Source organism: Myxocyprinus asiaticus, chromosome 14 (assembly GCF_019703515.2).
Source record: "Myxocyprinus asiaticus isolate MX2 ecotype Aquarium Trade chromosome 14, UBuf_Myxa_2, whole genome shotgun sequence".
Lineage (NCBI taxonomy): Eukaryota > Metazoa > Chordata > Actinopteri > Cypriniformes > Catostomidae > Myxocyprinus > Myxocyprinus asiaticus.
In genome coordinates, this window is record NC_059357.1 from 20,451,623 (window position 1) to 20,474,636 (window position 23,014).

At 41.6% G+C, this 23,014-nt stretch overlaps 2 protein-coding genes across 2 annotated transcripts in view; both read right to left on the bottom strand.

Moving 5' to 3' along the window:
• The window catches only part of LOC127451355 (synaptotagmin-17-like), a 27,768-nt gene extending 16,353 nt beyond the window's left edge, over positions 1-11,415 (bottom strand). Inside the window, exons 1-7 of the mRNA XM_051715994.1 lie at positions 11,063-11,415; positions 8,638-8,655; positions 6,088-6,236; positions 4,142-4,293; positions 2,902-3,518; positions 1,071-1,191; positions 769-924 (exon numbers count right to left, since the gene is read on the bottom strand). Of these exons, the coding sequence (XP_051571954.1) occupies positions 769-924; positions 1,071-1,191; positions 2,902-3,518; positions 4,142-4,293; positions 6,088-6,236; positions 8,638-8,655; positions 11,063-11,077 (1,228 nt within the window). The 5' untranslated portion in view covers positions 11,078-11,415. The remainder of the gene's footprint in view (positions 1-768; positions 925-1,070; positions 1,192-2,901; positions 3,519-4,141; positions 4,294-6,087; positions 6,237-8,637; positions 8,656-11,062) is intronic.
• A 4,706-nt stretch (positions 11,416-16,121) lies between these two features.
• LOC127451350 (inositol 1,4,5-trisphosphate receptor-interacting protein-like 2) lies at positions 16,122-22,066 on the bottom strand. Its single transcript, XM_051715990.1, has 2 exons — positions 21,972-22,066; positions 16,122-21,688 (listed from the first exon to the last, which is right to left on the bottom strand). Exon 2 carries the CDS (start codon positions 21,342-21,344, stop codon positions 19,869-19,871), a length of 1,476 nt encoding a protein of 491 aa, XP_051571950.1. The 5' UTR covers positions 21,345-21,688; positions 21,972-22,066; the 3' UTR covers positions 16,122-19,868.
• Between the last annotated feature and the right edge of the window lie 948 nt (positions 22,067-23,014).

The following is a 23,014-nucleotide window of genomic DNA, read 5'->3' on the forward strand; positions in this document are numbered from 1 at the left end:
TTGTAGCTCGCTGTACTCTACTATCTGAAATGGCAGGTTATGAGAGTAGGTCAGTCTCAGCCCTATGCAATCACAGTGCATGACTGCACCTGGGTGACAAGTGCAAATATTAAATTTCAGTGTGTGCTCGTGCATGGAATCTCAGCATGAGCAACTGTCCAGGTCTGCCTCTGACTGGCAGCATAGGTAATTGAATAAATTCTATTGAAATTTAAATGAACCATAATGAGGTGCCCCATTGCAGCACTAGGTCACAACCAAGATTTCTTTAATTGTGAGGAATTGCAACATCACCTGGTTAAGATCGGCAATGTCCTACCCTGATATGTTTTTTTCAAGATTGTCCAGCAAGATTGAATAGTTATGAAAATAAAAGTTTGTCCAGCAAGATTGAATAGTTATGAAAATACCATTATAAATGATAGGCACAATACTGCAGATGAGGCGCCATCATTCATAGTGCCTTTAATAATTAAACAAAAAAGTTAAGGTGAAGCAATTTCTTCATCACTAGCATCCCCAAAGAGAACAGAAAAAATAAAGACTGTTCAAAAAAGTTGAACACTCTCCCTTTCTTACATTAGTCAGCCAATCAGATTTTCCCGCCCCACACACATGCCATTGGTTGAGCTCATTGTGATGAGGAGGAGGGCGTGGCCGGGCCGAGAGGATGCACGCCTGGTGCTGAGTTGCCCAATCAGCGGGAGACACATCTTATTTCTGTGTGTGCATATTCCTGTGTTGTCATGTTTATGTTCAGAACAATACCTGTGAATACAAGGCTGACTTCACTCAGGTCCTCTTGAGGTACACGAAAACTGAAGGACTCATTGTAGCTGGGGTCGATGGTGCCCCTCATACAGGATGTTTTCTTGGTCTTCACCAGCTTTAGACCTGTCACTAACTGCACCTTCACAAAAGGATCTGGAACCAGAAAACAACAAAGCTATCAACCCCAAAGAAAACCTTTTCTGATGGCCTTGCAAAGGCAGCAGACAGACAAACATGAAAACAATGTTGTCTGAGATGTTATAGAGTATAATGAGGAAAACACATTGAACTACATTTACCTGAACCTTGGCACATGTCTGTCTGAAGCAGCTGCTTTGCACGAATAATATCCACATTCAGCCTGCCAGCACTGGGCAGGTAGTTTAAAGATAGCAGAAGCTCACCAAGCTCAACCTCATTCTGAGAAAGCAAACACTGGATCAGTAATAAAAACTTTTCGCTCATACTGTCTTTTAAAAGGTCAGAAGACGGAAATAAAAGTTGTAGTGTCAGAGTGGTGTTACTATGGGAAGCATTTGTATCTGGAAAAAGTACCTTTGTGATTAACACTGGTCTTTAAAATAGTTTCTTGACAAATGTTTCAGTTTAATATCAGTTGGAACAAGGACAAATGATTTAAGTTCAGGCATGAAACTCTACATGGCTCAAGCTGATAGGTTCTTTGAACTTGTTATATGTTAGCCAGTCGGATTGCTCACATGTTATATGTTAAGTCAATCAGTTTACATGGTGTAAGCTGTTAGGTCCTTGTGTCTCTTTTGTCAACTTCACAATTTCTTTGTCTAACATTTAAATTGCTCAGTTTTGCAGATAAGCAAGTTTTACTGCTGCACCCTGCGAGAGTTTTTTCTCTGAAACCCTCCTCCTCCCTAGCTTCACGTCACTATATCTGCTTCATGGGGATTGTATGAATGTCTAATTGTGCAGTAACATTTCCTACATGCTTTATGCAGCATGTCTTGTACTTTGTCTAATTTTACAGCAGCAGCAGCGTGTCCACATGCTTAACTCAGCATGCCTGTGTATGTTCTAGTAGTAGCAAATCTTCGTAATTGCTTTGCAGCAGCAGTAGCATAGCAGATCTAGTCCGCCAAGATCAATATCCTATTAATATGTCATACCCACATTAACAAAATCTTTCAGAGAGTTGCCATTAGTGAAAAGTCATTTTCCAAAACCATAAATCTCAACATCTGCGTATAACATATCATAAATGTAGGTCTGATAAGACATTAAATATTTTGGAGTACTGTGGTGTGCATTCATTTAGGAACTTGTAAATGGAAGGATATTTTGACATATGCCTGGAATATGACATTCAACAGTTAAAGGTGCACAGCAACTTTTGTCTTTGGGTCATCTTGGACTTACACTGACACCTAGCGGCTTGGATGCAGCATCATTTAAAATCAATAGTTTTCAGTTTCAGATGCCACTGTAGAAATTTAGTATTCACAGTCAGCCATGATTACTTTAATCAATGAGTGAAAGTGTCAAATAACAGGACGGTTACTGAGATTAAGTGAGCAGTATTCGACTGGTCATGTGATTCTAACATGGCAGCTCCCATGTGTGGAACCTGTCCATGTAGAATAAAACAGCTTTTATACAATTACTGATATGACTGGAGTCTTCATTTTAATGTGAGTGGTAATGATTTCCTACACATATTGCAAAATTACAATTCATGTCTTTAGGAGTTAAACTTTTTTAATGAGGAAAAAAATTACTGAACCTTTAAGTGTGTTAATTTTTGTGGCATTATGGCATCAAAACAAAATAATGACTGTTTTCAAACAGATTTTCCATTGGTCGAACAAACAGATAGCCCCATCCCAAACTCACATCACTGGTTAAGTCAATGTTGCTATGTTGAGCTGGTATGGATGCTCAATTTTCAGGGAAATCAGACTATAAATGGCTTATTTATAGTTGTCTCTGCATATTAAGCATGGAAAAGGAGAAACTGTTTTAACATGGAAATAGTTACACTTCAGCTTGAAGCAAATAACTTATTTTAGTTCTATCTGACATCATTCTTTAGTCATTGTATAAGCACCACACCTAAATGTTAAAAAAGTACAATGTGACTCAGACGAGTGGTATTACCTGAGAGCTGGGCACCAGGGCCTTCCACCAATGTCCTCCTTTTACTAAATCAACCTCACTAAGAGAGAGAGACACTTTTCCAATGACACAGTGCCGTGAAAACTTGTCAAAGTCAACCACAGAGAGCAGCAGAGTACGTCTTTGGGCCTCTAGAAACGGGACCTCAAAAGTGAATCGTTCCTCAAAAACTGGGTTTTGGGTCTTGCGTTTGACCCCAGTCTGTCTGGAGTTCTTGTGGTCAGGCAGTAGGCTCATCTTCACATAAGGGTTTGAGTGGGCCATGTCCTGGCGAGCACCGTCACACGTTATGGGTGGAGGCAGGTCCCGGGCCTCGATGACTCGCACACTGAGGTGGCCGTTGATGAGATCATACTGTGTGCTGAAGTGCAGCATGCCTAGTTGGTATCGTACCAGAATCTCCTCATCTGTCAGAGAGTCAACATCATCACTACATGAGTCTAAGGAGTACAGACGAGGCTCCAGTTTGTGAAAGTAGTCATCTGGTGGTGTCGGAGGTTTACGCAAGGGCTGCACCACTTCTTTCCTGGGTCCCATGGCCCAAAATTCTATAGGCTTTTCATCTACCATAGGGGAGCTGAGTCGTCGGGCATTCAGACCTGAGATATGTGAGAGTCAGACTTGGCATCCAACAACGACAGTGTGCAATAACCACTACTTGAAAAGCCATAAAATAATGTTTTGGTCTGTCATTTAAATTTCTGTGATGCTATTGGAGCACTTTCTTGAGCCATAATGAGGGAACAAGTGAAATTTAAAGGAATGGTTCACCCCAAAATTAAAATTCTGTCATTATTTACTCACAGGTTATTCAAACTTGTATACTTGAATTCTTAATGAATCTTCATGCAGCTCTTTTCCAAACAACAACAGTTCATATTGACCACATTGGTCAAGCTCCAAAAAGACACAACTGAAGGACTATAAAAATAGTCCATATGACCTGTGAACTATATTTCAAGTCTTCTGAAAGTAAACAGTAGGTTTTTGTTAGAAACATACTGTAGCGTTATTTAGATTGTGACCACTGTGGTCACTATGCATTGTCCTTGAATGGAAAGTGCTGTGTTTTTCATGAAAAAACAAACAAACAAACAAACAAAAAAACAAAACAAAAAAAAAACAGCATACATTTTCAATATACTGTAGCATGATTGATGAGTGATGTCAGAATGACAGAACTTTTATTTCATATTTTTGCTGGTCTGCATAAATCACTTACTGGCTAGCTGGCCAACCAGGCTGAAGGTGGAGCGTGAGGTCTCTGAAGTGGATGGCCTGCAGTTTGTGGCAGTGTCAGATGGAGCAGGTAAAGCAGGGTCATAGGCCATGATGTGAGAATTTGAGCCTTTCTCATCATTACATTCATTGACACTGGAAGAGATTACTTTGTTAAGTCTATGTATACTGAGAGACACTGATACATTAAGTACAAATCTATAATGTTTTATAAAGCATTCTGCGTTAGGTAATATTACTGCTATTATTTAGTTTCTATAAAAATTTGATCGTTCTAGATGCATCTGTCCATTAAGTCCCATTATGCTACTTTTCACTGATGATGTTCACAGAAATTCATGCCAAACCATTAACTAAAATCAGCATTCTTACAACTTGTGCCAATTTATTGAGGAAACATGTTAAAGAGGAAACAAGCTGTTTCATGGTTATACTATCCAGATATCAATTCATGCAGTCACTTTATCCACTACTGCTGAAAAATATGACGAAATGGATGCTGACCAACATGGGCTGGCACAAACCTCAAATGGACAATCAAGTCATAACTGAATAGGCTAAGAAACAGAAACATTTTGCATGAATTGGCAAATAACAGTGGAAAAAATCTTACAATGCCTGATCCAGTGGCTGATCCCATTTCTGACGCAATGAGGATACTAACGAATTGCATTAACACTATTGCCCAGTGTTATGCAATATATATTGCAACATCCTCTTCTAATTTGGTTGTTTTTCGATTATTAAGCCAAATATTCTGTGCTGGATTTCTTTGTGGAGGTCTGATTCCGAGTCATCCCTTGTGGATCATCATGGACCCTTTGTGTCCATGACTACAGTTCAGAGGGAGATAGTTGTCATAGCAACGGAGGATTCCAAAACAAATGGCCTTAGGAACCGGTAAAAACAATGAGAGTGGCTGGACTTATAAGGTGAGGTATATGTCATGATGTAATATGCAGTTTAAATTGTATTCCAAAAAAAGCATCCCTTGCATTAGCATTGTGTTATAGAAGTATGATCACATTGTTTTTCGATGTCTTTAGAGATGAGATTAAAAGGGAAGTGGGGTCACACTCAAATGACCCCAGTTCTGAGAATACATAGGCTCATAATCGAAAGCCTTGGAAATCAACCAACCATTTGGTCTATGTTTTGGTTTAACACAGACATCCAATTTCCACAAAGCAAGAGCTCAGTCTGATCAACATAAGCCACATTAGTGACCACATCAGTGCAAAGCTCCATCCCACTCCGAGTGGTTAATGTTTCTCAACAGGAACTGCCAATTGGTGAAAATGCTTATTGCAAAATGGAAATGTAAATAAAACACATGTACTGTATGGCCACCCCTTGTTTAGGCCCCATCACACTATCATCAGACATCAGATAATGTCATCAAAAAAGAATCCTTAAAAATAGCTTAACTGTATGAAATAAAAACTGTACATTCATGGAACAAATTATCCCTGATAATACATGATTCACTAAGAATAGCTTCACAACCCAGTCCTTCTCAGCTTTAATATGTAATAAAAAAAAAATAAAAAAACTGGTCCTTAGAAGGTCTCAGGAAATCTGTCTGTTATGATTAATCAGCTCTGTTGCAATTTGGAATATAGAAGATGTATATGTAATGGTAGCCAGCTGGTAGGCAGCTGTGCAGTGTGTAAAACCTCACTCCCCTGGCCTCAAGAGGCGCACTAGTGACTGAAGCTAGGGGCTGTAGCCTTTAGCCTCCTCGTTAGCGTGCCCGCCTCCAATGCCGGAGACGCCGGTTTGAATACCGCTCAGAGAGGATCAAGCAGGACCAGTTACATATACATACACACAAGATTTAACTCATTATTGCAGCTACAACTATTCCAAATGTCTCTTTATTGACTTATAATTTCATCGGACTGCTGAAAGTGAATACATTGCACTCACAGCCATGATGGAGTCTGAGCTGGGAAAGGCCCCAGAATTTCCAACTCCTCATCAGTGGGTTGACAGCAGCAACACTCCCAGCACCACTGCCAACAGGAGCGGCATGACCAGTGACACAACAGGAAGTCAGACAGTCTGGACAGGAGACCCTGAGAAGAAGACAGCCAAGGGAAAGAGTCTCCAGTAATTCAAAAGAGTAATTGGTTCAGATATATCTGCAAGGAAGAAAAATAATAAACTCAAACATAAAAGGCAAATTATGATGACAACGGAAATTAATGATTGGTGCTTTATGAAAATTATTTTGGTAATTTTCTGATCATCTGCAGCTCAGAGCAAAAAAGTATGAATGTAACAAGATATGAGTCACAAAGAACTTAATTCATAATTCTTAATCCTTAAAGGCCCTGTTGCATTTCATACGAAATCATAGAACGAATGGGTATGACGTCATTTAGAACGAAATCTACTGCTATTGGCCCACGTCATTGGTAGGTGTGACCTGGAGCTCTACTTTGAAGCCGACAGCTAATTTTGTTTATATTGTTCAGTCAGTCAAGTAGTCAACATGAACACACCGGTGTGCAGAGTTATTATCGAGCTGGTGCAAATTTACCTACATCTGTGCAATCGTTCACGTAGAGACATTTTCCAAGACAATGCCATGTGACATTTTTTGTTTTTGTTTAATTAGTCTAAAAATTAAATCTACTTAAATACTCTCAAGTGCCCATTAAATCATGTGCCATCTGCAGCTAAAGCCCATTCACACATCTGCCCAAAGATATGCCTCTATCATCTTTCTTTTGTCTTTATTCATCACATTAACACTTTTATACACTCATCTTTGCAATAGTATCAGTGTCATCATTACAAACAGAGTGTAACCGATGCATATTATGGCCGCATAGTCTATATTGCGTTAGCACATTAACATTGTGAATTACTGCATATATCATTGAGTGCATGGTTAAAACAGCTTCTTTTACCGATCTCATCTGAATTCTACTCATAGAATGAGGCATAAAGCTATTGATAACACATTTTAATGTCACATAAGTTAAGGTTTATATGTAGTGTCCTCATATTTAAATGTTCTTCTAAATGCCTCCCACAGCCGTGTGGTGGGTGTCTGAATGTTCGCAAACAGTCTACCATTTCTCAGCTGTTTAGAACTTCTTTTTACCCTGGAACAAAGAACAAAGAAGAACTTCAATAGAAGTATATCGGGGCCTTAATGGTTGGGGATGGGTTTGCATATGTCTTCAGTTTCAGCACATTTTGTTAGGGTTAGGGTTAGGGTTAGAGTTAGTGCCATGATGATACAATTTGACCCTTTGCTTCACTTGCGCTTGAGGGGGCATAGGGATAATTTTGAGGGACAAAGCCCACCCCAGAACCCCCCTAGATCCAGCCCTGCTTTAGTTTATGTCTGACAAATCTGTTGTTTGACTACTTACTTTTACTAGCTGGCTGAAGATGGTATTTGGGTCTCTAACAAAAATCTGGAGTTCTAGCAAACCCCTGTTGCAAACATGTCACAGATTTGTCACTCGTTATTTTCAAAAGCAAATGAGCTTCATGCCAAACTCTTTATTGTTGCCAAAGGTTTGCCAGGAGTGGCAAATTGTCCATTCTTGCTATGTTTGCTGTATGTTCCCCACTACCGGTGAAGAGCTGCAAATTACTTTTGGCAATAATTTGCAGTAAATTATTTTGTTTGCTGCAAATTTGCCACATCTGAACTGCCACATCTGAAAAGAGAGACAATGACTGTAAATTGTAAATATGTATATCAGCAAAAGGTTTAGCTTGTAAACTTTTAGGACATCTATATGGCTTCAAAGCTCATAGACATGGACAAAAATTCACAAACTTTGTAGGGTTTTTAAATATCTCATGGCCTCAAATTCACATTGTTTGGTACGATTTAACTCCATCAAAATGGTAAACAAACAACAGGACATTAATTAACAGAGATTCACGTGAAACACTACTCAGACATGTTTTTTGACCCTCATTATGAGTACCAGAGATTGGGCCAGATGTTTGGATAGAAGACCTTGATGACAGAGTGGCTAGACTGGCCCATTAAAAAAAAACAACAACAGAACTTTCTTATATTTGATTTAGACTGAGTTACTCCAAAGAGACAGAAGAACACAATAAGATCATGAAAATTACTTCTGCCAAATAGCCAAGTCATTCTCACCTCTGCTGAGGCTGAATATGTGCCCACAGTTGCTTAAGTACTGAATGAACACAAGGCAGGATGCAAAAGGCAAATAGGTAAATAAATAAATGACATAAATAAATACAAATTTGCCCAAAAAAGAGAAGGAAAAGTTCAAGATACATCTCTTACTCTTAATACACATCCTATTTACTGGATCCAGATAGATATGTGCATGTTTCAAAGCATTTAATAATCTGAAAGGTTCGTATACATATTTGAGGTCATGCCTGGATAGGATTTTCCCGCATCACTGTTCACAAACAGATTCAAGTTAGGATGGTGAGTGAATCATTTATTTGTGTGACTGTTCATACCTTATTGATGGGTTCCAACTGTACATCAAAAGTTGAGTGAGGAGGGTTGAGGTTATGCACAGGAAAAAAAGGGAAGAGAACCACAGAAGTTTAGCATGGGGTACAAATACACAACTTACATAAAGCTCATTTTCTGTTTAGGCATATTTACTCAGTTTTGCTGTTGTAGGGCAGAATAGTTTGGTAGCATATCAAAGGTAAAATAAATAGATAAATAAATGTGTGAATCAGGACCAGCTCTGATTTGCTCATTTTCTGACTCATGATAATCTTATCCCCACCATCATTTTAATTAAAAATTAAACCATCTTGTTGTTTGGGTCTTTTAAACTTCATCACATTGATTGGAGGGCAAGCTAAAAAGCCTCCTCACAATTATACATATGACACAATACTTCTAATTGGTTGTGTTCAATTATTATTATTATTTTTTTTTAATTAAAAGTCAAAATCAAAAAACATTTCCGTAGAATACATATTTTCCTTAATTATTTCTTGTAGTAACATTTAAAGGGTTTTAATAATCAATCAAACTAATTTCCTTATAATATAAACACTTTTTCATGCTCATTTTTCTATGATAGCTGTATTTGGTAAATGAGTTTCCTGAGATTCTTATTTATCCTAAGATGTTTGATTTATCAGTACATACAGTATATATCTAAACATCCTTGAAACAAGATACATTTACTTGAAAAGTAAAATTGTGTACGATAATAACAAATGTTTTTTAGCAACCTAACCCTATCGTCATAAAATTGTGTTATATTTATGCTTAAAACAAGAAGAAAAAATACATTTGCCAATGGGGTAAAAGAAAACACTTAATTAAAAATATATTCTCTATAAACAAGTCTTCTGGTTTTCCTTCTAAATATTATATCTTATTATTTTGCCTCTCAGGTAAGGCATTGTATGGACCTATAGAGCTAAGATATTTCTTCTAAAAATCTTTGTTTGTGCTCAGCAGAAGAAAGAAAGTCATACACATCAGTGATGGCGTTAGGGTGAGTAAATGATGAGATAATTTCATTTTATTCCTTTAAGGATGTTTAGCTATTCTCACTGGTAAACAAGACAAAAATACTGATTAAGAAATATATTTTTTGCAGTGAAAGTGCTAATGCAGCAAAGCATTTTATTTTTGATAAGCATCCCAGCAAGTGCCACGCTAACTTACAGTATGTGTTTCACATTGTCAGGTTTCTGCATTAAAAATGCAGCCGCCACCGTATAATGGTCAGAATTTATAAGGGATAGAGTCTAAAACACAGCGAAAATGTATAAGATCAAAACATCTGACTGCTCACACATCTGACTGTTCACACACTCTTACACACACACTTAAAGGAGGGTGTTTGTTTTCGCCTTCCTGTCAACACTAATGAGTATCTACATGTTGATTTCTCCCCTCTTCCCCACCCCCACCCCCATTTCCTACTCTCAATCTCGGCCCGGCTCTCTTGCTCCTCATCAGTGGCCCAATGTTGTCCAAGTCATTAGCTGTGGTTGTAACCATGGTAACAGTGATAGGCGCGCCTGTTGCTCCCAGCCCGCACCTTGCTGGCGCTGGCTCAGGCAGAGATGATGCATTAGGGTCACTAGATGGGGATGACTGTCCCTATTCCTCCCCAGACCACATAGACAATGCCAGCATCTGCTATTCCCATATCAAACTCAGCTTACCAGGCACAGCCAGGGGTCTTTGGCACAATATCATGAATCATAATAAAGCCAACAGAAACACAAATACACTGTGTCATAGAGATAAAACATCATACACACAAAAACAAGCTCAGATATAGTTTGGATTCATGTAAAATGATCAATGTACCTTTATTTGACAAAGCTAACATTCATTGTTACACATTGTTATGATACTGTCTGTTTTGACTGTACATTTAAGTATTAATAATGTTTTACTTGTTTGCATTAAATAAGTAGGCCTACTGTTATTTTATGTTATCTGCAGAGGTTTACTTGCCTTGAAAGAGTCAATATTAGATGTTAGAAGACAGTCTATGTAAAGTGGTGCAATATCTCAATCATCCACAGAAATCAATAGGTAATTAGTTTCTATGTACTGTATATACAGTAGTACAAGAACAATAATGTCCACATAATACTTTTGAGTAGTGCATGACCGAAGTTTATATTATTTAATAAATAATATGATAACAAAGTGAATACATAACAGTTCTATAAACACAAAACATACTGAAATGGTATAAGGCCTCGACAGGAATAAGAGTCGCTGCAGAGCAAAAATAATCACGCAGGTAAATTAAAAAACAACAACATCTGATCGCAATGAAATTTCAGAAGGAACACAAATATGAAGAGAGTAAATTGAGTATTGATAAAAAGTGTAATCTAGAAGGCTTTAGATGGCAGAGTGTGTGTGGCAATAGTGACTGGGACTTACCTGTGTGTACGCCATCCTCCTCTTACTTTTGCCCCACTGTCTCACTTCCCATCCAGAGCAACATACCACTGTCTGGATTCAGATTTAATCAAAATAAAATAGAGAATAGAAAGAGAGAGAGAGAGAGAGAGAGAGAGAGAAGAATGTATAGAAGTGACTCAAGTAATGAATTCAGTTCTCCATCGACTTGGTTACTCTATCCATCCTATCAAAATCTACTTCAGAAGTAATGATGAACATCCCTTCCACATACAAAACAACAAACACCTCTCTCTCTCTCTCTCTCTCTCTCTCTCTCTAGCTGTCTATCTCCTCTTCCTCCCCTTCATCTTCAATCCCATCTACCCAGATACACCTAATCTCCCTCTCTTTCCTGCCTCCCTCTCCACTCGTGCCTACTCCTCAGAAATGACACGCAAGACAACCAGCTCTCCTCTCCCTGGAGAGAGCTGCACCCTCCTCCCTTCCTCCTCCCTCCTACCCAGTGTTGCTTTCAGAGACCAGTGACTCATCCAGGTTTGCAAAAGCACTAATGGATATCAAATCTGTTTCCTGTCACTCGCTCAACATTGTGTCGATGTAGTGACACTAGGGGTCACTCTTGGGAGCCCCAAACACCTCTGCTTTTTGAAAAAAGGCCAATGGGAATTGGCGAGTGGAATTTGCATGCCACGCCCCCGGACATACGGGTATAAAAGGAGCTGGTATGCAACCACTTATTCCGATTTTCTCTTCGGAGCCGAGCGGTTGTGTTCAGCCGATCCATTCACCTCGAAAAGCTGTTGGATTTACGGCACATTACAGCGGCTTCTCCCCCTCTTGCACTGGTGAAGTGCAGAGAACGCCCCTGGGCACTTCAACAGCTAAAAGAGTATATTTTCCCTTCTTAAAGTGGCATTAACGGAGAGCGTCTTTTTAAAGATGCCTCTCCGTTTTTGTGTATTTCCTGGTTGCGGTCGTTACCTCTCTGCTTCCGATGGCCACGATCGCGGTCTTATGTGCTTGGGCGCTGCCCACACAGAGACAGCATTCGTGGACGGGTCATGTTCTCCCTGCGACGTTGCGGTCGCGGTTTTTCCTTCATTAGAGGGAAAGACCACTCCAGCGGCTCCCCGCCTCGGTCGTTCTACCTACGAGTTTGAGGCCACGTTGGTTAGCACTGGGGGCGATTTGGGGACCCCAATGGGAGCCACTCCACCGGGTAACTCCCCACGGACCTCCCATTCCCCAGTACGCTCGTTTGCCCCGTTGGGATGAGACCGCCGGCTCATCTCAGGGCGAGTTCACAATCTCGTTTTGGCAATCGCGAAGTGGATGAGCTCTCGATTGCAGCATCGGAGAGCGGGCTGTCCAGTCCGACGCTGAGGACTTGACTGGGCTCCCACCTTCGGGTGTGGTCGCCCAGTCGCAGCCTGAAGCGCAGCTGGCAGCCATGCTTGCCCGGGCGGCTGCGTGTGTCGGCTGGAGTGGAACCCTCCACCCCCCCCGAACCCTCGCAGCCTGACGATTGGTTCCTGGGCCCGGAGCGGCGTCCCTTTCTTCTCGGAGGTGCATGAGTAGCTCACGAGGTCATGGCGGGCACCTTTCACTGCCTGGACCTGGTCTCTGAGTTCCTCCGCTCTCACTACCCTCGATGGTGGGGCTGCCAGGGGGTACTCAGCGATTCCCCAGGAGGATAAGGCGGTTGCGGTGCACCTGTGCCCGCAAAGTGCCGCCATGTGAGACCCCTGTCCAGCGCCTGTAGGGTTATGTCATCTCTGGCGACTGAGGCCTGCAATGCCGCTGGACAGGCTGCCTCCGCCCTGAATGCCATGGCTCTCCTTCAAGTGCACCAAGCCAAGGCACTAAGAGAACTGCACGAGAGTAGTTCTGACCCGGGATGATATTCCTCCTCCCCCCTCCTCGACCAATCTTATGGTGAGCGTCAGGAGCCAGGTAAGTGCTTCGATTTCTCTGGACTCAGCACGGCCATGGGGTTCGAGCCCCCTCGACATGGCACCTCAGGATCCGCCCCGCCGCGAGGCCCCACCCACCGGTACGTCCGACGTGATTGTCCCCTTGGTCCCCCTCGCCCGGAGTTTGGACACGTGGCTCGTGCTTTCCAACCAGTCGCAATGGCTGACCCGGACCGTCCGACTCGGCTACGCGATTCAGTTCGCCAGGCGCCCATCCAGGTTCAGCGGCATCTGTTTCACCTCGGTGAAGGGCGAGAATGCCGCTACCTTGCGTGCGGAGATCGCTACCCTTCTACGGAAGGGTGCGATAGAGCCTGTCCCTCCGGCCGAGATGAAGAATGGATTTTACAGCCCCTACTTCATTGCATGTCACAACTGTTCACTAAGTGGTGTTCTTCCCGACGCGAAGACCCCCAGAGATGCACAGTCAGATTGGTGCTTTCCTTCCTGCAGGAGAGGCTGGAGGGGCGGCTGTCCCCCTCCACCTTGAAGGTGTATGTGACCGCCATTTCGGCACATCACGATGCAGTTGATGGTAAGTATTTGGGAAAGCACGACTTGATCATCAGGTTCCTGAGAGGCGCTTGGAGGTTGAATCCCTCCAGACCGCAGCTCATCCCCTCGTGGGACCTCTCTGTAGTCCTTCTAGTTCTGCGGGGAACTCCCTTTGAGCCCCTGGAGTCAGTTGAGCTAAAGGCACTCTCTTTTTGAAGACTGCCCTCCTGACTGCGCTCACTTCCATCAAGAGGGTAGGGGACCTGCAGGCCTTCTCTGTCAGTGAATCGTGCCTGGAGTTTGGTCTGGGTTACTCTCACGTGATCCTGAGACCCCGACTGGGCTATGTGCCCAAGGTTCCCACGACCCCTTTTAGGGATCAGGTGGTGAACCTGCAAACACTGCCCCAGGAGGAGGCAGGCCCAGCCTTGGAATTGCTGTGTCCAGTACGTGCTTTACGCATCTGTTTGGATCGAACGCAGAGCTTTAGAAGCTCTGAGCAGCTCTTTGTCTGCTTTGGTGGACAGCGGAAAGGAAGCACTGTCTCCAAACAGAGGATCGCCCACTGGGTCGTTGACACCATCATGATGGGCCTGACCAGTGGCGCCTCTTTGGCAGACATCTGTGGAGCAGCAGGCTGGGCAACACCCAACACCTTTGCGAGGTTCTACAATCTCCAGGTTGAGCCGGTTTCGTCCCATGTATTGTCAGGTATGAGCAGGTAAGTTCCGGGACAGCTGGCCAGGTGTACCACTTGCGCATAGCGCCTTTCCCCTTCCTTGGGGTGAAGACATGTGCTTTTGACTCCCAGTCATGTTCACAAGCTGTGATCCCTGGATGACTTTCCTCCTTAGCCCAGTATGTGTGCTAATTAGGCCCTGTACTGGGGTAGGTGCTCCACATGTGCTGGTTCCCCGTAGGTGACCCCACGTGATATCTTCCGCTAAATCGTTTCCCTGTCGGTAAACTGCGTCTTCCTTGGGCAGAGGCCCCTCTGCCCCCAGTCATCATGTTTGTAGAAACTCCTCCCCCCTCGGGTAAGACCTTCCATGTGACTTCTCCACATGAAATACTTCCGACAAGACTCCGTAAGACCATGTGACATATTTCCACTCAAAATACCCCCCCCCCCTTCTCTGGGCAGGATGTGGTCTCCACGGTGTCTTCCCCTTGGGAGTGACACCCCCCCGACGTAAACATTTATGTCCCCAGTCGGTTAACAAATTCCACTCTTTTTGGGGAGAAAAAAGAGGAAAAGAGGCCACAGCTGGGCTAGCCTGTCCCTATTTGTTGGGCAGTCGACTTGTTCCTAAAGGACCGTTCGACGCTCTTAAGAGCTTTGGGGGAGGTTATGTGACAGCCTGGTGCGCTGGCTACGAGGTACACAGTGGTCTGCCCGTCTCGCACCGCCAGTCCACGTCACACAGTTCAGCTAGTTGTGGCAGTTTGTATAGGGACCCCTAGTGTCACTACATCAACACAACGTCGAGTGAGTGACAGATAGAGAACGTCCTGATTACTTTCGTAACCTCCGTTCCCTTATGGAGGGAACGAGACATTGTGTCCCTCTTGCCACAATACTGAACTACCCGCTGAAATGGCCGGGACCTTGTCTCGTCTCCTCAGCACAAAACCTGAATGAGTGGTTGCATACCAGCTCCTTTTATACCTGTATGTCCGGGGGAGTGGCATGCAAATTCCACTTGCCAATTCCCATTGGCCTTTTTTCAAAAAGCAGAGGTGTTTGGGGCTCCCAAGAGTGACCCCTAGTGTCACTACATCGACATGACGTCTTGTTCCCTCCATCAGGGAACGGAGGTTACGAAAGTAACAAGATGTTTTGTGCATCCCTCCCCTCCTCTCCAGCCTGTTTTTACAGCATCTCGCTGGCTGCAACCACTAGTTGTTTCCTTCACCACAAACACAGCTAAGAAGCTGAGGAGATACAGACAGAAGGCAGATGAAAGGGCTAATTAAAGGCAACATGTTTCACAGGGAGTTTACGAGTGCCAGGGCCTGTGCGGCCATCTGCAGGTACTATACTGATGTGCTGCTGGATCAGAGAGCAAAGAGCACTTCGGGACACACACACATCATCTTTAAAATGTGATGCACAAGTTGTTATAATAACTTGTAGGAAGGTTTACAGAAGTCTGTAGGTTGTATAGTCAGTGTTTGATTGAATGGTCATGTTTTTGGAACATTGGGTGGATCACACAAGGAACTTTAAGGTACATTTCCTTGGAAACAGCAGGGGCACATGACCTGTTGCTTTGTCAGCTGTTTTGACACAAAATGGCCTTGCTTTCCAGTTAAAACTATTCATGTAAAGAGCATGTCATGTTATGGGGTGTAGAGTTACACAAAGAGTATATTATTTGAAAAATATCATTTGAAATAGGCTAATTCAATTCAATTTTAGTTGTGCTTTTCACAGTTGTCCAACAGTATAGCTTTAAAAAGTGTTGTATATAAAGTGCTCATTGAGCAAGCCATAAACATTTACATTTTATTCATTTAGCAGATGCTTTTATCCAAAGCGACCTTCAAATGAAACACAATTTGTCATACAAAGTTTAACAACATCTGCAGTATAGGACTGCCAAGTTCTCACAGTGGCTGGAGTAGTAAAGATGCTAGCACAGAAGAAAGAGACAGACAAGGATAATTGTTTTTGTACATTAAGTGCAGGTTAAGTGCAGTAGTAAGTGCATAAAGCAACAGTGGTAAGGAAAAACTCCTTAAAGGGAAAGTTCACCCAAAAACCATTTCACCATTTACTCCCAGATGTGTATGCCTTTCTTTCTCCTGCAGAACACAATTGAAAATCTTTAGAAGAATATCTCAGCTCTGTTGATCCTTACAATGCAATTGTGAAGCTCCAAAAAGGACATAAAAGCCACATAAAAGTAATCCATACTCCAGGGGTTTAATACATATATTCAGAAGTGATTTGATATGTGTGGGTATGTATATGTATGTGTATGTACAGTATGTGTAACTCAAAGTCCTTTTTTTGTTTTTTACTATAAATCTCCACTTTCACGTTCAAAATGTAAAAGAATGTGAAAGTGACTTAAATATTGATCTGTTTCTCACCCACACTTATCATATCACTTCTGAAGGCATGGATTTAACCGCTGGAGTCTTATGGGTTACTTTTATGTGGCTTTTATGTGATTCTTGGAGCTTCAAATGTCTGGTCACCATTCACTTGCATTGTAAGGACCAACAGAGCTGAAATATTCTTCTAAAAATCTTCATTTTTAGGTGAACTATACTTTTAAGACATTTAGGTAGATTAGGAAGAAACCTTGGAAGGAACCAAGACTTAGCTGGGGAAGCCCTCCTTTTGGAGCTGGCAAATTTATTTTAATTGAGATGAGTATTCCATTGAACCACAGCATTTGAAATTAAGAAGACCTTGACATATGTTTGAAATCAGTAGGAAACAGCAGGTATTCATTTACATTTATGCATTTGGCAGACGCTTTTATCCAAAGTGAATTACAGTGCACTTATTACAGGAACAATCCCCCTGGAGCAACCTGGAGTTAAGTGTCTTGCTCAAGGACACAATGGTGGTGGCTGTGGGGATCGAACCAGCAATTATGATTACCAGTTATGTGCTTTAACCCACTATGCCACCACCACTCTATTCAGGGGAGAAAACCCATTGTTCTCATGCAAATACAAGATTGGTACAATTCCTGTTTTTATGATAGACGGATGAAATGATATACAACTGGATGCCGAGAATCAAAGTGTGAGATAGAGATTGTTTGATTTCAGCCACTTTATTTGTTTTTCCTTTTGAAAACCTGTTGGAAAGAATAGCTGATAAATATATGCTGATAAACATAGACTTACAGTGACCTCTGCTGTTGTCATTTCAGACATCTTCCTGGTCTGCTTTAATCATAGAACTGTACTTATATATAGATCTAAGCTCCAAATGACTGGTTTCAAGGATTATGTTAAAGCAAATCTATGTATACCCAAGACATCTGCCACATTTTAGAAAACATTATTAGAGAGTATGGTATAGCAGTTTTATTCACATACCATTAGACAATTAAATTAAAAATTTTTTTTTATTATTATTTAATTTAAATTTAACATCATTATATTATTTATGGTAATTATATTATTTTTTAAATTTGATTTATTATGAATTATTTGTTTATTTTACGTACAAAAATAATTAGTTTTTCAACCAAACTTTATAACCTAAATTATTTATTCTCCAACCCAGGGTTTTTAATGGGGACATTTGCAAATATATATATTTTCAAAATATATTTCTAAATGTTCAATTGTTTTAGAGCTTGTTTTTGTTTCATTTATAGTCTATGGTCTATTAACGATTTTAATGAAAGGTATTATACAGCGTTTCCTATAAAATCTAGTATTAGTGGCTTAGAGTTTGGGTGGGGAGTCCCTGGTCAGAACTGTTTGACAACCCATGCTCTAAACATATTTTGATTTCTTGTGGAACCCACAATGTGCATATTAAATTCTCATCTATTCCGTCTCAGATGCTCTACCGCCAACAAACCAAATCTTGCAAGCAAGTGGATAAATTAAATGATAATTAGAAGGATGAGATGATTTCCTCAAGCTAGAGGGCACCTGCTCTGGGCCACACTGTAATTTAGACAGAGCCACAATGTGTATACTGCACAGATAAAAAAAGAATCAAATAATCATTTTATGGTTGATCAAAAAAAATAAAAAAAATAAATAAATAAATAAAAAAAATATAATACTTTTTCTAAATTTTGTATTTGAAACATTATATCATATCTATAGTTGACTTCTTTTGCCTGCATATAATTACACCACCTGCTTATGGAAAATTATGTAATGTGCCAGTCTTTCTGTTCTTGTTTGCAGTACAAATCGGATTTTGTTGTTGTTGTTAATTTCCATGTCCCTATTTATGGCCTTAAAAGTACAAAGATATTCAGATAGTTATTGATGGTGTAAGGTGGATACTGTTATGCCATATTCAAGTATTATATTCAGTAACTAATTAAAGATCAGTCAGTTTTTAACACTGAACATGCTACTTTGTTTAAAAAAAAAAAAAAAAAAAAAATAGCAACCAGCTGTTTCATTCCAAAATCGAGTCACTTTTATTTTGTCAAAGGACAAATATACAATAAAACCTTGTGCAGTCCAAAATATATATTTCTTTCAATTCATGTATTGAAATACATGTATAAATTATATTTACTTTATGTACAGATTTGCTCTCCATTTTCTTTTATATGTACATAAAGTACAAAGTATTTTACAATCAAATTTACATCCAATCAGCATTTTATATTGCTTGCTTTGGACTACATTTAAGCCTTGTTTTCTGAGAATTTCCTGTTTTGTTTCCTTATTCCATTTTCTGTTCTGGTTTTAAGCAACAAGAAGAAGCAGCCTCAGAGTCTGTTGCTTAAGTTCCACAAACATTTCCCTGTGAAGTTGATGACACTAAACCAAGGAATTAGAACCTGGGCCTCTCTTTGCTTTTCACTATATCAGCCCTGTATCACATAAATGGCCATGCTATGTAAACACTTTTTGTAAGAACAGGTCTATGTTGATGGATGAGATGTCAAGCAGGAAAAAGAATAAACTGAGGGAAATTAACTGAGGTGGACTACAACGCTTATGATTCGACTCATCCATGGAACACTAAGTATCAGTTAAACAATATTGTAATTGTTACAGTTATTGTTAATGATTTCATTTGATTGATTTTATGTATGAAATGTGGAAGTTACTTTACAAATAAGTGGTCTCACTCCACTTTTTTCCTCCAAAACAGGATGTTAAGTCTGGCATTACTAATGCTGTGGGGAGTGTGGAAAAACTGCTCGTTACCCACAGACATGTCTACTCCAGAACCATGACATCATGGTCTCCCTGAGTCAATAAAAGCCAAACAGCTCTCAGATGCAAACTATATTCTGTACTTATATTTTGTTAAGTCTTAACAAAATGCTTCTCTTGGAATGGTAACTAAATTTGCATAAGCAGAAATCAACACACAAAACTGAAGTCTAAGCAGCATTCAGGCTTTTTGAAATATGTTCTGCAATTACAACACTCCTTAGTTGTACCAAAACACATTTTATACAAGTACTGTTGTACCTATTGAATATTTATATTATGCTGTAATCTTGTGCGTTGAGTTTTATTACTTTTATGATACTCTCATCTTTGGGTTGACTGCTACTTTTTGGAACACTTTTAAAAAACAGCGACTAATGTTAGCAGAATTTAATGTCAGGCTGTATAAACAACTAGATGTTGCAACCCATGGCTGTGTGTTCAGCAATACCAGTTATAATTGACCTTTACTCTGCATCTATATATTTGCAGTGGACACCTCTGCCCAGGCTGGTCCTCTGTGGTCGTCCAAGTCGAATAAGTCGAGGGAGGTGGTTCCAGGAGTAGGCCAGTCGGGCGGAGACCATATCAAGGGTGACATCACTGAATTCATCCCAAAGGTTGGAGGGTACCGTTTCCTTCATGAGCTTAGGCAGAGCCACTGAGTCAGGCAGAAGCCCATTATCACCACCGAGGAGTAGATGGCAGAGAGCCCGAGACTGTAGGCTGTCCCTTAGACTGCGAAGAAGATCATCCAGTCTGTCCACGAGGTTGCACTCTTCCCAGGCCTCAGGGGGCGTACGGAGCAGCAGGCGAAGCCATGCGGTCTTCAGAGCATAGGAAGAAAGGACTCCTCCCCATTCAGCTCTGGCCTGCTGGTCCAACGTCTCCCCACCAAGGTTCCGCACCTCTTTCAGAAGCTGAAGGCACTTCAGATGACAAGAGCTGGAGGGCAATCTGCCTTTTAGCCATGCCAGCAGTCTCTGCTCCTGTCGGGGAAAATATACTGTCCACAGGTCCTCTCCTCGCTGAGCATGTTGGGATGCCACCAAGAAGGCACCGTCACCTAGAGGGAAGGCTGGGATCAACCGAACGCCCATGGAGATGTGGCAGCAGACGTAATCAGAGCGGGGTGTCAGACGAAGTAGTACCTGCTGCTCCTCACTGAGAGACAAACTGAGTGAGCAGCGTTGCTCAAACGGGTAACGCACGGTAGCAAGGCAACGCTGGGTGGCTGTGTAAAACCAGCGCTGGACAGAGTTTGGACTCATCCTGTAAGCACTTTGTGCATTGTGTAAGTGCATGAATGTGTCAGTGAAACCTTTGTGACGGCGCGTCCACTCTGCCTTGCGAGGTGTGTTCAGCGTGCATAGTGGTGGCCCCCCATGTTTGTCAGTGCAAATATTAGTCTCCAGTTTTAGCCCCCGAGGGGCCCGCAGTGGCACCAGGATGTCAAAGCAATCTGGTGAGCCCACTTTGTGCTCCTCATATGAGCTCCCGACCTGGATGGAGTCACCCCGGAAGGCCAGAGAAGACTCAGGTGGGACGTCAGTGCGCCCTACCCTCACAAGTTCACTCACCAGCTTGGCAACATGGGCTTTACTGTGGCCCAGAACATGTGGGGAAAGACGCACATGCTTCTCATAATGATCGTCCAGTAGTTCTCTCTTGGATACTCCTGATTTTGAATGTAGCTCAGAGGGCTTTTTGAAACCCCCCTTAGCAGAGCCAGGCTGAGTTGAGAAGTACTTAATGAAGAAGTAGCATAAAATAAAAGCTAAGATGTACTTAAGCAGTGAGACAGCAGCAGGTCCCTGGTCAGAACAATCGTTACCTTGGTCCTCCAAACCAATGAAGATGAATTGGTGCAGTAGCAGCAGAGCAGTGAGGATACAAATGACCAGAGGCCAGAACAACTTGAGGTTGAGAGTGTAAACGCTCATCCTCTTCCTCGTTCTCCTCCAGTCCACTCCAACTGTATAGGAAAGTTGGGGCTAGCCCATGTTGAACCGCTCTTCCAGCTGCTAAAATCCAGGCCAAGCTGATGTTCTTTCTGCACTCTCACACAAAAACTGAAACCCAGCTTGTCTTGTTTGTTGTGTGAGGGGAAGTATACTCTGTACAGTTTCTTTGCAGATGCGGCGTGCGCCCAGGGCAAGAGCAGTCCTCTCATTCAGGATGTTTGAAAATCCCCCCTTTTGTCGCAAGCTAGTGCTGTGTGAAACAGGAGAGCGGGCTCTCAGTGTGTGAGCTCAGAGGAAATGCCAAACTCTTGAGAGAGGAATTTCTGTTTAAAAAAAGAGGCGTTCAGAACCCAGAGCCTGTCCACACTCCTTTCCCTCCTCCCTCCTCCCTCCTCTCTTAAAGAAACACAGAGCTAAAAATGGGAAGTGCCAACTGACAGAATGGGCCTTAGAGTTTTGTCTACCACTAACATCATTATAGAGATTAAACCCAGAAACCAACACCATGATCAACATTTGTCTCAAAAGTTAATAGTAAAAGCTAAAACTGCAATATTTGAATGGACATTTCACCCAAAAATTTTAATTCTGTTATGATTCACTCACCCAAATATCATCTTTTGTGTTCCACAGAAGAAAGAAAGTTGTGCGGATTTAAAACAACATGAGGGTAAGTAAATTGAAGTAAACTGAAACTGAAACTGAGGATGATGCTGTGCTTTTATGTCATTTCACAACACCCTTTGCAAAATTCTGGGAATTAATTATAAAAGATGACGTCAGTAGAGGTGTGTCCCCTGTAAACCACAACACAGAAGACCATTGAGAGGGTTTTTAAAAAGATTGCACACATACATACAAAGTATTTCACTTTGGTCTCTGTGATGGGGGTGAAACAGTAAGCTCTCTGTACCTTTGTTGACCCGCTGCCATCCCCTAACCTCAACATGAGCCCTCCCCTGATCACCCCTGACCCCTACAACACTGAACAAGAAACCAATGTCACAGTTTGTCAACAGTCTTTCTTATGGTGTTCAAAGAAGCTGAATGTCTTTTTTTTTTGTTTTTTTTTTTTGGCTTTGTGGACATTAGCCTTTAAATATTTTATTGGTTTATGGACACAAGGCTTTAACGTGGCTTATTCAAAGCTTTGTCAAATACAATTGTGTCTCCTAATTACTCTGTAATCGCATCTTTTCCGAATGCATAAAGTCCTGAACAGTCTACAGAATTTGAATTTAAGCAAAGTAGCCAGTCAGTCTGCTGCACAGTTATCATCAGGTACAAATTCAAACAGTGAGGTGGGTACCACACCTTTCCTTGTACAAGTTTAAACCACTACTCTCAGATTTTTCAAAACAAACACTGCCCATGGTCACAAAATGGTGCGTCAAGTACAGACAACCACAGATGTACACAAACCATGGCACAAGGCTAAGTCCTGCATGATCCCATCAGAGGATAAACACAAAGATAGCTCATTCAACATGGCTGACTGAACAGTGTTTAGATAACAATATGACCGGTCTATTGGGACTTAGGTCACCAACTAAGCAGCTGCCTGAGGAAGGAAGTGATATTCATTCTAAGGGGAGAACTTGAAAGGCAATGGACAGGAGGCAGTTACTGTTGTGTTTCTGTCCATTACC

Excerpts from the sequence above, each read along its gene's own strand:
- LOC127451350 (XM_051715990.1), bottom strand. The coding sequence starts at position 21,344 with ATGAGCGTTTACACTCTCAACCTCAAGTTGTTCTGGCCTCTGGTCATT.